Source organism: Xyrauchen texanus, chromosome 4, assembly GCF_025860055.1.
Source record: "Xyrauchen texanus isolate HMW12.3.18 chromosome 4, RBS_HiC_50CHRs, whole genome shotgun sequence".
Taxonomy (NCBI): Eukaryota; Metazoa; Chordata; class Actinopteri; order Cypriniformes; family Catostomidae; genus Xyrauchen; species Xyrauchen texanus.
Window position 1 is genome coordinate 46,616,524 of NC_068279.1, and position 15,328 is coordinate 46,631,851.

At 43.1% G+C, this 15,328-nt stretch overlaps 2 protein-coding genes across 2 annotated transcripts in view; one reads left to right on the plus strand and one right to left on the minus strand.

Annotated features, from left to right (window-relative positions):
* Positions 1-529: 529 nt before the first annotated feature.
* Positions 530-4,429, plus strand: LOC127634303 (microtubule nucleation factor SSNA1-like). The gene is made up of 3 exons (XM_052113799.1): positions 530-804; positions 1,696-1,895; positions 4,292-4,429. Exons 1-3 carry the CDS (start codon positions 753-755, stop codon positions 4,385-4,387), a joined length of 348 nt encoding a protein of 115 aa, XP_051969759.1. The 5' UTR covers positions 530-752; the 3' UTR covers positions 4,388-4,429.
* A 3,036-nt stretch (positions 4,430-7,465) lies between these two features.
* LOC127634235 (taperin-like) overlaps positions 7,466-15,328 on the minus strand; it is a 36,253-nt gene continuing 28,390 nt past the window's right edge. The window contains exons 3-4 of the mRNA XM_052113688.1: positions 7,689-7,804; positions 7,466-7,601 (exon numbers count right to left, since the gene is read on the minus strand). Of these exons, the coding sequence (XP_051969648.1) occupies positions 7,539-7,601; positions 7,689-7,804 (179 nt within the window). The 3' untranslated portion in view covers positions 7,466-7,538. The remainder of the gene's footprint in view (positions 7,602-7,688; positions 7,805-15,328) is intronic.

The following is a 15,328-nucleotide window of genomic DNA, read 5'->3' on the forward strand; positions in this document are numbered from 1 at the left end:
ACGTGACCCGACTCTACTACCCCCTGTTGCGGGAGCGGTGTATTGCATTTCACGCATCGCCCGTGACGCGTGCGTCTGCTTGCGTCCACTGTTTAGACTATGAAAGGGAACGCGTCGCTCGCGTCACTCGCGTTGCTTGCTCGCGTTGACTATGTAACGGCCCTTACGGATAAAATACAAATGAATAAGGAGAGCCGTAAACTGACACCTACTTGTCGCAAAATTGTCCGTGCCTTCTATAAAACTATATCGTAGTAAACTCTACACATAATTCATTCCAAAAGTATTGTTTAGTGTAAAACATGTTGAATATTAGCAGACAGGCCGCTAATATGTGGCGAGCTGTTTCTTCACAAAACAATTATTCAGCACACTGAAGCATCGCCTTCATAGACATCCTTTGAAAAAACGGCCTAGAATAGAATATCTATTGGTCCGCCGCGTTAAGCATTGCTTTGCTAACTATGTCTATGTTGCTAACCTTGTGGATGTATCTTGTAGAAGGGCTCTCATTCATATAGTTCCCATGGAAACCGGAGGGAGCCTGAACCGCTTCTAGAAAGTTTCCCCATGTACATCTGCACCATTTTAGTTCCGCTTAGTAATTCAAACAAAGTTTGACTCAGAAAGTACAGGCAGCCACTCTTCTATCCTGTAAATCAGTATGAAAGGCTTTTATTTAATAAAATAGTTCATAAACCGGGGCGAGTTTTACAGGTGGACCTTTTCTTTGAGCTAGCGTGCATAGCATAATGACCCAGCAAGGAGCTGCGCTACAAACCTACAACAATGAACTTGTCAAGTGTAAGTACTCAGCGATCCATTTCGCCATATGGAGCATTAGTTTACTGTTGATGTTGCCATTTCCATAAAGATAAACTCGTCATAAGTAGAAGTTAGTTTATGTAGCTAGCTAGCCTGCTAGCTACATGCTATCTCAGCTAACATGAATAGAGTTGCATTTAGCTAAATTCTTAGTATTGGAAAGCTAAAGCAACTTTAATGTACTGCTGGTAATTTAAATGTACATATATATGTATATATATATATACATATATATATATATATATATATATATACATATACATATATATATATATATATATATATATATATATATATATATATATATACACACACAAAATGTTACTTTATTTCTCAATTCATAGCCTGCAAGCTTAAATTAACAATTATTTTAAGAAACAGAATTTAAAAAATATGTCTGGTTTCAGGAAAGTCCTTGAATTGTCTACTCTGCTGCCATAGTTATTCCAGCTCTGTATCCATAAATCTCACCTTAAAGTTTTTACACTGCAGAACATGCATTGCATGGTGTGCATGCATGTAGCACCACTTTCAATTGCAAGAATCAGCAGGAGGAATTGCTGAATAGAACCTTAAACACACACTCCCTCTCAGCTGTCATAACATGAATGTAAAGACTTGTACAGAAAACACATTTAAAATACATATCTTATGCATTTGCCTGGATCTGTCTTTTAATTTGGTTAAATAATCAAATTTAATTGCTGAATAGAACCTTAAACACACACTTCCTCTCAGCTGTCATAACATGAATGTAAAGACTTGTACAGAAAACACATTTAAAATACATATCTTATGCATTTGCCTGGATCTGTCTTTTAATTTGGTTAAATAATCAACATGAGATTAACAAGTGCATCTTATCTTCAGGTATAGAGGACCTGTGCTCTAAAAGAGAAGATCTGAACAGGTTGATACAGCAGGAGGAAGCCGAGAAGGCTCGTCTGCAGCATGACATCCGCATGCTGACAGAGAAGTTGAGTCATGTGAACGAGAGCCTGGCACGCCGTCTCAGTGCCCGTGCTGAATTTGACCGCACCATCGCTGAGACAGAGGCTGCATACATGAAGGTAAGCATGCACGATTATCATGCTGATAAAATATCGGCTGAATATTGTCTTTATACTGCATTTAGTATCACAATATACAGTAAATATTGGCTGATTAATCAGTCTGGTTAATATGTCAGTCTATCACTACTTACCTGATTAGAGGTGAATCTAGTGTCATCACTTAATGGTTTTATAGAGATCTAGTCTTGTAGTAGTATAAGTGTTATTCAATAACAATGCCTGTGTGTTGACTACAGAGCCCCTAAGAGGACAGGTAGGGAATTTATTTTCTGTTAAAGTTTTGCATTCCCTCACAATATTTTGCATTCTCTAGCAACTCGTAATGCATTCCATCGCAATAGTTTAGCATTTTCTCGGAATGAGTTTTGCGGTCCTTCACAACTAGTTTTGCGTTCCATTGCAATAGTTATATGGTCCCTTGCAACTAGTTTTGTGGTCCCTCACAATAGTTTTGCATTTCCTCGGAATTAGTTTTGTGTTGCCTCTCAATGAGTTGTGCATTCCTTCGCAGTAATTTCTGCATGCCCTCAAAGTAAGTTTTGCATTACCTTGCAATATTTTGTGTTCCATTTCAACTAGTTTTGCATTCCCTCACAAATAGTTTTGCATCTCCTCGCAACAATTTTTGCAATGCCTCACAATATTTTGATGTCCCTTGCAAAAATGTTTGTGTTCCCTTGAAACAAGTTTTGCTGTCCCTTGGTAATTTGTTTTTTGCATTCATTCGCAATAGTTTTGTGTTCCCTCACATCTAGTCTCCCAATGAGTTTTGCTCGTTTTCTCCCAATCAGTTTTGTGTTTTCTCCCAATCAGTTTTGTGTTTTCTCCCAGTCAGTTTTGCGTTCCCTCTCAAAGGTTTTGTTCCCTCGCCAAAAGTTTTGCATGCCCTCGAAGTTTTGCGTTCCCTCATAAGTGTTTTGTGTTTTCTCAAAATACATTTTGTGTACACTTGCAATATGTTGCATTCCCTCGCAATATTTTGTATTCCCTAGCAACTAGTTTTCCATTTCTTCGCAATAGTTTTGCATTCCCTCGCAAATAGTTTTGTGTTCCTTCACAATTAGTTTTGCGTTCCCTTGCTACTTGTTTTTGCATTCACTCGGAACAAGTTTCATGTTCCTAAGAGTTTTGTGTTCCCACGCTGTAGTTTACATTCTCTCGCAATAGTTTTGTGTTATCTTGCAATGAGTTGTGAATTACCTTGTTATAAATGTTGTATTCCCTCAAAGTAAGTTTTGCATGCCTTTTGAAGTAAATTATGCGTTCCATCGCAACTAGTTTTGCTGTCCCTCTCAACTTGTTTTGCATTCACTCTTAAAAAAATGTGCGTTCCTTTGCAACAAATTTTGCATTCCCTCGCAAAATTTTTTGCGTTTCCTCACAACTAGTTTTGCACTCCCTCACAGTAGTTTGTGTTCCCTTGCAATAGGTTTGCGTTTTCTCGCAAAATTTAAGTACCCTTGCAATAATTTGCATTCCCTCGCAATGAGTTTTGTGTTCCCTCACAATAAGTTTTGCATTCTTTCGCTATAGGTTTTGCTTGTCCTTGCAATGAGTTTTGCATTCCCTTACTATGAGTTTTGCTTGCCTCACAATAGTTTGCATTCCCTCTAAATTAGTTTTACATTCCCTTGCAATAGTTTGCATTCCCCCACAATAGTTTCTATTCCCTTGCTATAGTTTGCGTGCCCTCATAATGAGTTTTGCATTCCCTCGCAATGAATTCTACATTACTGCGCAATGGTGTGTGTTCCCTTGCAGTGATTTTACATTTCCTCAAAATGAATTTTGTGTTCCTTCGCAATATATTTGTTTTTCCTCGCAATCATTTTTACGTTCAATCGCAATAGTTTTTTGTTTCTTATAATAGTTTTGTGTTCATTCGCAATACAATTTCAGTATATCAGAAAATATCAGAAATATAAGATTGAGCTTTATTGACAAGTTTACTTACAAAGGAATTTGTCTTGGTTACAGAAGCTTCCAGTGCAAAGAGAAAAATACATAAATATATTTATTTAAGTCCTAACAAAAATTAACCATAGCTTCACAAAAGTAAAACTGCAGTAACCATGTTTTATTGTTAGGAACCATGGTTTCAAGTCAAATTTGTGCTTACCATTTTGGAAAACATATTGCCTCCCTGTTCTGCAAGGGCTCTGTAGACACCTGCCTTCATGTCAGACAAATTAAGCTAAATGATCTATGACTGAGTCGACAAAACAATGCAGAGGTTGGTTATACAAATACAATTTGAATGGGGGTGGGTGAAATAAATAGAACTTTTCTGGTGTTGGCAAACTGATATCCATCTTTAGCCTCCATGTACTTACTGTATGTATTGCTATGTAATTATGTATTTTTTTACTTATCCCCCTTTTTGTTTCTTTCAGATTCTTGAAAGTTCTCAGACACTTTTGAGTGTTTTGAAGAAGGAGACTGGGAATCTGACCAAAGCCACTGAGCCAAGAAGCAGCAAAGATCATTAAATAATGCTGAAGGTTCTCATCATCTGCCTGTACTCTGTTCCTACATTCTTTTCCTTTTTCCACTTTTATCTTTACCAGCATTCTGCCTTGTAATCACAACACATCAACATCAGAATTTAATGTTTCATTCCTATCAGGAAACCCTGCATGTAAAGTGTACAGATTTGTGATTATGTTTTGATATGAATTAGTGTTTAATATAACACTTTTAAATGAAATGTTTTAATAAAGACAACTTGTGAATTTTTAGGCTATTGTTGAATTATTCTTCAAAAATAAAGGATACTGAAGATAAAATAAGATAGCCCTCATCTGTTTATTGAAATGTTTTTTCTGTTTGTTTCTGATATTGTTTTTGAGTAATCTATTTATCATTGGATGAGTACATTTAATATTCTCTTGATGCAGAAAACAGAAAGGATGTGAAAACATTTTGATATACAGTACATTAACTAACACCAAAACAATGAGCAGCTTGAGGCTTGGCTGGAGTTACAGGAACTAATGAAGCACCTGAAGTCACTGCACAAATGTTCCCAACACTCTATGCTTTAATGTATATCCCTCAAGAATATTTCCTGTGTTTAGTATAGATGTATACTGGGTTGATAAACCGAACACTAAAGTGACTTGTAAAGTATACCGTGCTACAAGAAAGTAAGATTTGGTGGAACACTTTCTGAAATAGCCTTACAGTATTTTAAATCTTATTAAAGATGAAGTGTGTAATTCCTTTTTTTATTTTTTGATACTTGCTCCATCCCAGCTTAATACGTAGCCAACTATAATATGTGGATGTATGATGATTTCCTAGAAAAACAGCCACAGCTCTATCAAAACATTACTGTTTGTTTGATCATCTCAACCAATGGCATGAGTTTGGGGCGGGACTAATGGTTTATTCAACCGGTGTTCAGAAAATCAGTTTGAAAACTGATTATCTTTACAACTGCAGTTTACAAGTTTAGTAGCGCAGAAACTACACACTCAATCTTAAATAACCATAAATTATGGAAAATCACTGATCAATTTTGTCAATGTCTTGAAGTAAATCATTTAAGGAAATTAAATTTATTAAATAAAGATATTAATGAGCATTTCAGGGCTGCACTGCATTTCAAGTCGATGTTTTGCTCTTAATTTTCATAGAATATATTTCTGTGAAAAATCACAATATGCAAGACATAAAATAATAAAAAGAGACTGAAATGTTGTGAGAATGGAATAGTTTTAGATTGCAAAAAGGCATTATTCTAAACCAGAGGGAACTGAAGCTCAAAATAAAGCAAAAACCAACAGTGCAAATGAATGAATACAAAAGCAAGGACTGATATGCAAGTTGTCCAAACATACCACATGTACATTTGTACATGTACAATTAGCCCACAAATAATCCTGAAGCACCATGGTGCTGCTGTTGATTTCAAATTGACAAAGTATTCAAAAGTCATAAAAGATGCATGAAATAAATTATGAAAACTTCATCCCGGAGTGTACAAACTATACATCAATACTGGTCGGAGAGGCTTAATAGATGAGTGATCAGATATGCTGTAGTCACTTTATGGATATGACACACTCGAGTCAGTTGGCATTGTGTGTATGTCAATCTCTGTGTCGCACACACACACATGGCCCATGCACACACATGTACACTCACAAACCCACTGAATAATGTTCCCTTCATGAATCACATTGAATGCTCCATTTCCTTTCATTTCAAAACACAGTTATAAATTAAAGCATGATTATTGACAAATTAATGCATTAGTTGGTTAGCTGGTTTATAAAACCAGTCAAGAGCATGCCCAGGGTCATATTTCGCAAAATCGAAAGAAATACGAAATTAGGATGTGCTTAAAATTAACCTGTATTCTATAAATTAGGCTGTATTGACTGTGTTGATTACCAAAAAATATGAGAAGTTCATTGTCATTACTGAAGTAAAAAAAAAATATTTATGTGTAATGGTAGAACTGATCGTATTGGATTTTATTACATTAAAATAAATATTTTACTGCAGTAATTTGTTAATTTCAGTAAAACTGCTGTATTACAGTAATGCAAATCAGTACTGAGAATAATGGAGACTCGAAAAACTTTGCATGAATTACAATAATGAGAATTTGCTGAGTAAATATGCTTAATTGTCATTAAAATCTCACATTGCAAGGTCCTAAAAGGTCCTAAAAATAGGTAAAACAAATTTAATTCACATTATAATAATATAGTATTTTTGCTTTTGATTTTGGGGTGAAATATGACCTGAACATGTTTTTGTGAGATTCACCGCATAAATCTTTGACACTCCATGGTTGTAGTTAAAAGTTTGGTGATCCAGATGATTGCCAAATGTAATCAATCAAGTTCTATTAGCATGAAAACCAATGCAAAATGAATATACTTAACAATTCACCAATTAAGAGCTTGTGTTTTTTTCAAATCCATCTAGAATACAGTGTTTCAGCTGTATATAGTATAGAGGGTGCGGTTCTCATTTTGTTTATCAGAAGCATCTACCACAGACAGTTAAAAGAAACATACGAAAGATGGAGGGATTATACATTTTGAGAGACTAGTCAATAAAGAGCTACACATGCACATACAAAACGAACATCACAACGAACAAGGATTGTGGCACCCTTTCACCAATCATACATACAAACGTTACTTTTTTCGCATTCATTTTTTGTTGCTTTATCCGCTTATTGTCCTCTTTGTGGATTAATGTTATACGCACTCTGAAAAAGTCTCTCCATTTTAAGGACAGTCAAAGTCATCTCTGTCTTTTGAGAATTTGGTCACTTTCATGGGGTGAGGAATACATACATAGCACAAGACCTTGACCGAGAGTGTGGAATTCCAAGCTGGATCGGCTGTTCAAGCCATTTTCCAAGTTAACAGACACGATCACAACCACGATCCGTGGCAACACGAGGTCAAATGAGTGAATGATTAAACCACCGTATATCAATGATGAGGACAGTCCTGCTGTGAACGTTGATGATGTGTGGACATGGAATACTCAATGTTTGTTGACGTGCTGGTTGCTACTGGTCCCGCTGTTCTGGAAGTTGTGTTTGTTTGTATCCAGGCTGGTGAATGTGGGCAGGCAGTGGTTGGTCCCGAATCTTCTAGACATCTGGAAGGTTTAGAAGTAGAGAGCTGGTTCACTGCTGAAGTCTGACAGAGAGGAGCTATCAGCAGGTGTCAGCTATGAAACAAACAGAAGAATTAAGTTAACAAATAGGACCAGCTTTCCATGTGCATTTTTCCTTGTGTATGTATTGTTATATCATACCATGACCTCCTCTGTACACTGTGAATTATCTTCCCCTCTGACAGCAGGGTCATCGAGTTTGTGTTTTTGCCAGGCATTAAACTCCACTGAGTGTTTGGGTGTATAATTGGACAGATCTGAAGACATAAGGAGAAACACATCAATCAACGCTCATCCCCCCCAGACTGAAGACAATAATTGCAGATGGTGACCAGTTATAGCATCTAAAATTAGACTTTAAAACTACAAAGTTTATTGCAATGTTATTTGTCAACTACCCAAATGTAGTATATGTAAAACCTTATTGTTGACCAGCAGGTGTCAACCCTGATCAGTCTAAGCTATACTTCTCAGTTGTGAAGCTCCTCATGTAGGAGGTCTGCTCTTAAGAGATTGGCCCAGGAAATGAGTACATACTAACTTCCAACCGATATGACAAGTATTTCTACAACACAGAATGGGAATTAATTGTATGTATGGCTATTGTACAACGGCTATATCATAAAGGTTCGTTCACAGTAGCACACTTTCATGCGATAACTTGTTTGTAGCACTAAACAACCCAAGTTCTCATGTGAACAGGAAAGTCGCCCTGAACGAGCTTCATGGACTACTTTTATGATGCTTTGGGGTTCTTTTTTAAGCTCTAAAGGAAAATTCCTGGTTCAATACAAGTTAAGCTCAATCGACAGCATTTGTGGCATAATGTTGACTACCATAAAAATAATATTGACTCATCCCGGCTTTTCTATAAAAAGCAAAAGTCGAAGTTACAGTGAGGTACTAACAATGGAAGTGAATGGGGCCAATTTTTGGAGAGTTTAAAGAAGAATTGTGAAGCTGATAATTTTATAAAAGCACTAACATTCATTTTTCTGCTAAAACTTGTGTATTATTTGAGCTGTTAAGTTGTTTAAATCATAATTTTTATAGGCATTTTAGGGTTTACAGTGTTACGTTGTCATGGCAACTAAACTAAAATTGGATATAACAAGACAATTTGGTAAAAGATTTTATCACACTAAATCCATGTTAACAGGCATATACGTCATGTGGCTATACTTTTAAAACAGTGAGTATTTTAACATTTACAGATTGGCACTATTCACTTCTATTGTAAGTGCCTCACTGGAACCTCCACTTTTCCTTTTTTTAAAGAAAAGGAAGGATGAAATAAATGTTTTGTGGTAATCAATATTATGTCACAAATGCTTTGAGCTTAAATTGTATTGAACCTGGAATATTCCTTTAAAGTGAATCACTATCAATTAGAGGTCGATCGATATATCGGTTTTACCGATTAATCGATGCCGATAGTTGCTTTTTAAACTATCGTTATCGGATACAATCTTTGGTGATATTTGTCAAAAGTTTTTTCATCATTTTGACATTTCAAAATAAGAATTCTCTGTTTGTTTTGGGCTTGTTTATACTTAAAAGACCTGTATGATGCAATAAATCTTAATATTTTCTGGTTATTTGGGGGATTTTGGTTGAACAATAAAACTTATTTATTTACGACTCTTTGTCTGTTGCCATGATAGGAAGGAAAGCATAAGAAATATTTTTAAATATTAAAATATATTAATATTAATCGGTCATCAGCCTTTCCCACTTCCTTAGTTCCCTTATCGAGAGGTCTCTCCTATTGCGTAAGTAGCTTACGCTATGGGAAATATTGAAGTCTTTATGTAAAACGCATTGCAGCTGCACAGCAGACAGTGATGAGCGAAGCAGCTCGGTCATTGGCTGTGCTGCGGCAACTGCTCGAACCAATGACGGGCGATTTAGAACGCGCCACCAATGGGGCGCCCGCTTCAGCGGCTCATAGCCTGCTGAAATTAGCATATGAGGGCTATATAATGAGCATCCCGTCATTCCGGTTCTTTAGATTTAATCTCTTTCAGCGAAGACCTTCTCTTCGCTGGATCCTCCGGATTGTTGGAGTCTTTCGCCGCTGTTGACGCGCTTACAGCGGGACTGCTGAGAGGACGCCGGCACCTTCAGCCGCCTTCGAAGCCTTCTGCTACGCCATCCGGCGCGCATCGCATATCCTTTTTCTTCTGCAAGCGTTTGCCCCCGCGACGCTTTGTAGAATTAAAAGAGTAATTTTCCAAGGCGTTGTTTCAAATGCCTTCAGCCTGCGCCTCGTGCAGAGGCCCTCTTAAACGACGGAGATCGGCAGGTCCTCTGCACTCGCTGCCTGGGTCTGGACCATGCAGAAGCTGCACTCATTCAGGGCGGATGCCCTGAATGCGACTCCTTGGGCCTCACCGAGCTGCGCGCTCGCTTTGCTGTTTTCACCGCAAGCGAGCCGGCTGCCCCCGTGCTGCCACCTCTGTTCGAGCCGCGCAAGAAAAAGCGGCGCTCACAGAGGCTGCCAGAGCACCCCGACTTCGGTGATGTCACGCCGGCTCAGTCCCCGCGTGCATCGCCGCTACCAGATGTCTCCCCGCAGCCGGTCCATTTCACGAGAGCGGACCTGCAACCCTCCAACGAAGCGGTGGGTCTCGTCTCGTTCGGCGCATCAGGGGACGACGATGGAAAGGATGACAGCCTCTCTCTTGACGCTGCATCTGACGACTGGCCGGGCTCGTTCGACCCCGCGCCATCTACAACAGCGGACACGAGCGCGGGCACCAGTATGGACTTGGAGATCGTCCGTATCCTGTCTAAGGCCGTGGAAGACCTCGGGCTCGACTGGTCTTCTCCGGAAGAACCCGCCCGCAGCCGGCTGGATGAGTGGTTCCTGCAGGGGCGCCGGCAGGCCCCCCGACAGAGACCCTCTCCTTTCTTCCCTGAGGTGCACGACGAGCTCACAAGGTCGTGGAAAGCCCCGCACTCGGCTCGCCTAAAGCCTTCTTTCTCTTCTTCGCTCTCCTCAGTGGACGGCGCGAGAGAAAGAGGCTACGAGGCAACTCCACCCCTAGAAGAGACTGTGGCCAACCATCTATGCCCACCCTCCACCGCTGGATGGAAGGCCAGAGCTTCTCACCCATCGAAGCCGTGCAGAACCACATCAGCTCTCACCGGTCGCGCATACGCCGCCGCCGGTCAAGCTGCGTCAGCGCTGCATTCGATGGCGGTTCTACAAGTGTTTCAAGCCAAACTTCTCCGCTCTATGGACGAGTCTGGACCTGAACCTGACGCTTTTAAGGACCTGCGCAGTGCTATTGGCCGGGCCATGGCTAACTTGATCGTCCTTGAGCGCCATCTGTGGCTAACGCTAACGGAGATGAAGGACGCGGATAAAACACCCTTCCTTGACGCACCTGTCACTCCGAGCGGCCTGTTCGGACCTACGGTGAGACATTTCACGGAGCGCTTCACTGCGGCGCGGAAAGATTCACAAGCTATGCATCACTTCCTGCCTAAGCGCTCCAGCTCATCTCAAAAACCGCCCCAGCAGCAGCAGCGAGCCAGGGCAGAGCCACCCGTCTCCCAGCCGAAGAGCAGACCGGAGAAGGACGCTCGACGCCGCTCGCGTTCCGCTGGCCGAAGAAAGCCGCAGGAGCAACGAGGCCCTCGACCCAGAATCACCCTGAATACGGAGCCTCGTAAGTCTTCCTAGCAGCAGGAAGAAAAAGAGGAAGTACGTGTCTTGCAGATGCCGGACTGCTTCCTCTCAAACATTCAAAACATTACCCAGTCCCCTTACAGGCGGCTGGAAATGTCTATACAGCAGTCAATGGGCCAGTCATAAAACTCGCTCACCTGCAATCAAACGCCGTTTTTACGGCGACACACAGAAATCACCAAAAGAGTCATTTTCTGCCTGTGTCACTAGGGGTTCACATGTCCACACTAAAGTGCGCATTCCCACATATCAATACTGTCCAAACAGTGCCAAACACCTCCCCAGCTCAGGCTGGATGTCTCAAACATGTAGATCGTGTGCCTATTGTCATGTATGCACCGCTACACACAAGCACTGTTCCCACAGTTATAAACACTTCCCCAGTGAAAGCGGGAAGTGCTATAAGTGTAGCGCGTGTGCCTGCTGTATTGCACGCACCCCTACACACAGCTACCCACACAGTTTCAAACAGCTATGCCGCAAACATCACAGATGTAATGCGCGAGCTAAGAAACTCCCCGCTAAATGCGGAAAGCTTTATGAACGTGGCGCGCGTGCCCATAATGATGAATGCACCCCCACTTCAAAACACTGTTCATACAGTTTCAAGCACTCATGCTGTCAGCATTTCGGAAATAGCGCATGTGCCTGTACTCTCACACGCACCTCTGCACTCAGCACTCAATACAGCTGCTCAGCGCGCACCTGCGCCTCTGAGAGCCGTAGATTCTGTGTTAGCACAAAGCGATTTGCCGGCGGGGCCCATACGTCACTGCGACACACCCCCAGCCGGCATTCAGCCCATATCTGTGCGACCAGAAGCCTGGGAAAAAATCCCCGACATGCCGAAATGGGTTTTGAACATAATAAAACACGGATACTCACTTCAATTCGCTCGCAGACCACCCCGCTTTTCAGCGGTGGTCGAGACGAAAGTGAGGAAAGATGTGTCACATGTTCTACGCACCGAGGTGCTCAAACTGATAGAGAAGGGCGCTATAGAAACTGTTCCTCCCTCTTTGAGCGAGGTGGGTTTCTACAGCCGCTATTTTCTCATCCCGAAAAAGGACGGTGGCCTTCGCCCCATCCTGGATCTCAGACATCTGAACAAAGCGTTAATGATTCGCTCGTTCAGAATGTTAACAACCAAACATATCCTCGCGCAAGTTCGCCCCGGGGATTGGTTTCTATCAGTGGATTTGAAAGACGCTTACTTTCACATCCCGATAGCGCCTCATCACAGGCCTTTTCTGAGATTCGCTTTCGAGGGACAGTCATACCAGTACACAGTACAACCATTCGGCCTATCATTGGCCCCCCGTACATTCACGAAATGTATGGATGCAGCACTTTCCCCCCTGAGACAGCGGGGAGTGCGGATACTGAATTACCTCGACGATTGGCTAATCATAGCACAATCAGAGGTTCAGTTAATGACACACAGATCTTGGACTATCAGCCATTTACAATGCCTGGGTCTGAGAATAAATTTTGCAAAGAGCGTGCTATCCCCCAGCCAGAATATTTCTTTTCTGGGAATAGTGCTAGACTCAGTGCAGATGACAGCGCGCCTCTCATCAGAGCACGCGCTCTCTATTCGACGGCTTGCAACATCGTTCAGAACAGGCACGCACGCCCCCGTCAAATGATTTCAGAGAATGCTCGGCCTCATGGCCTCGGCATCAGCTGTACTCCAGCTAGGATTGTTGCACATGCGTCCTCTCCAGCGCTGGCTCAAGATCTGCGTCCCCACTCACGCGTGGCGCTCAGGCCACTTTTTGATCAGAGCGAATCACGGCTGTATAAAAGCCCTGACACCCTGGAAAGCCATAAAATGGTATCAAACCGGCATGAGTCTGGGCGTGAATACATGGAGAAAAATGATCACGACAGATGCCTCCAAAATAGGATGGGGGGCCCTTTACGAGGGCAGGCCTGTTTCCGGTTTTTGGTCAAACCCGGAAAAGCGCCTACACATAAACTGTCTGGAAATGAAAGCGGTCGCCTTGGCTCTCAGAGCCCTGCTTCCGTACCTGCAAAACGAACACGTCCTGGTCCGAACGGACAACATGACGGTAGTTTCGTATATAAATCGCCAAGGTGGACTCAGGTCGAGCTCCCTGCATTCTATGGCCAGGGAGCTCATCCTATGGTCACAACACCACCTGCGCTCGCTAAGAGCAGCGCACGTGCCAGGCGTCTTGAACCAAGGAGCGGACATGCTATCCAGAGACAAAGTTCTCCCAGAAGAATGGTCTCTCCACCCTCGGACGGTTCAGTGGTTATGGCGAACCTTTGGCGAGGCAGAGGTCGACCTCTTCGCCTCCAAGGAAAACGCGCACTGCCCTCTCTTCTTCTCAAAAAGCACGGACGCGCTCACCCAAATCTGGCCGAGCCGCCCCTTGTATGCTTTTCCCCCGATCACGATGCTGCCTCAGGTCATCAGTCGGATCAGGGAGGTGAAATGTGCAGTGCTCCTGGTAGCCCCACTCTGGAAAAAACAGACATGGTTTCCAGAGCTGGTACAGATGATGCAATCTGCCCCATGGCCGATTCCGCTGAGGCAAGACCTCCTCGGACAGGCCAGCGGGATGATTCTTCATCCCCGCCCCGATCTGTGGGCCCTCCATGCATGGCCCCTCAACGGGTTCCCGAGAACCTCCCCAGTGGAGTTCTGAAAACCATTGCTGAAGCACGAGCCCCCTCTACGAGGCGCTTGTATGCTCAAAAGTGGAAAGTGTTCAGTGACTGGTATGATACCAAGAGCTTGAACCCCAAAACGTGCGAGATACCGAGTGTACTCGCCTTTTTGCAGGAGCTGCTGGAGGCGGGCCGCACACCCTCCACGCTCAAAGTCTATGTGGCTGCCATAGCGGCGTCACACAATCCTGATAAAGGACGTTCATTAGGAAAAGACGATCTGATCGTTCGTTTCCTAAGAGGCGCTAGGAGGATGAACCCTCCTCGCCCACCTTCGGTGCCGATCTGGGACCTGGCCACGGTCCTGGACGCACTCAAAGGTGCCCCGTTCGAACCTCTCCGAACCGTGCACCTCAAGCAGCTCTCGCTCAAAACCATGCTCTTGCTGGCACTCGCTTCAGTTAAAAGAGTGGGCGACCTGCACGCGCTGTCATCAAGCGCTGCTTGCCTGGAATTTGGACCTAACGACTGCAGAGTTGTCCTTAGGCCAAAGCACGGGTACATTCCTAAGGTGCTCTCTACACCCTTCAGAGCACAGGTGATATCTCTGGCAGTGCTATCGTCTTCAGCAGACGAAGGCGACGCAAATTTACTCTGCCCGGTCAGGGCGCTCAGAGTATATTTGGAACGTTCTGCCCTGTTCAGACAGACAGAACAAATATTCGTATGCTTTGGCGGCCGAACTAAGGGTCTCGCTGTCTCAAAGCAACGAATATCGCGCTGGATAGTGGATGCTATAGCGCTAGCTTATGAAGCCAAGGGCCTTCAATGCCCCTTAGGCGTCAGAGCTCACTCTACGAGGAGCATGGCCTCCTCGTGGGCATGGTCGAGTGGGATACCCATTGAAGATATTTGTGCGGCGGCAGGCTGGGCCTCGCCTTCGACATTTATCAGGTTTTATAACCTACAGGTCCCCTCACTACATTCCAACATTCTATCAGTCTGACTGTGGAATGAACTGGAGTATGTACATGCTGGGCATTATCTCCTCCCTTATAAGGTCCGTCTCTGACCGGCTTAGAGGGTTTATTATGTGTACCAGTACACAAAAACTCAGTACATAAGATATGTGTTTGTGTTTGTACAAGGAGCACCCCACCTTGTAGGTAAGGGCGCCCTGTCATACCCCACTAAATAGCTCGCCTCTGGCCGGCTCGTGGAACATCACTTTGCTTTAAGGCTCAGATACCCGCCTCTGGCTTCATACAGCGAAGTCAGCACGCACAGCGTTTTACATGGGGTTCCCATAGCGTAAGCTACTTACGCAATAGGAGAGACCTCTCGATAAGGGAACGACTCGGTTACTAACGTAACTTCGGTTCCCTGAGAGAGGGAACGACTATTGCGTAAGCTGCCGTGCCTGTGCTTGGTCAGTCGCTTCAGT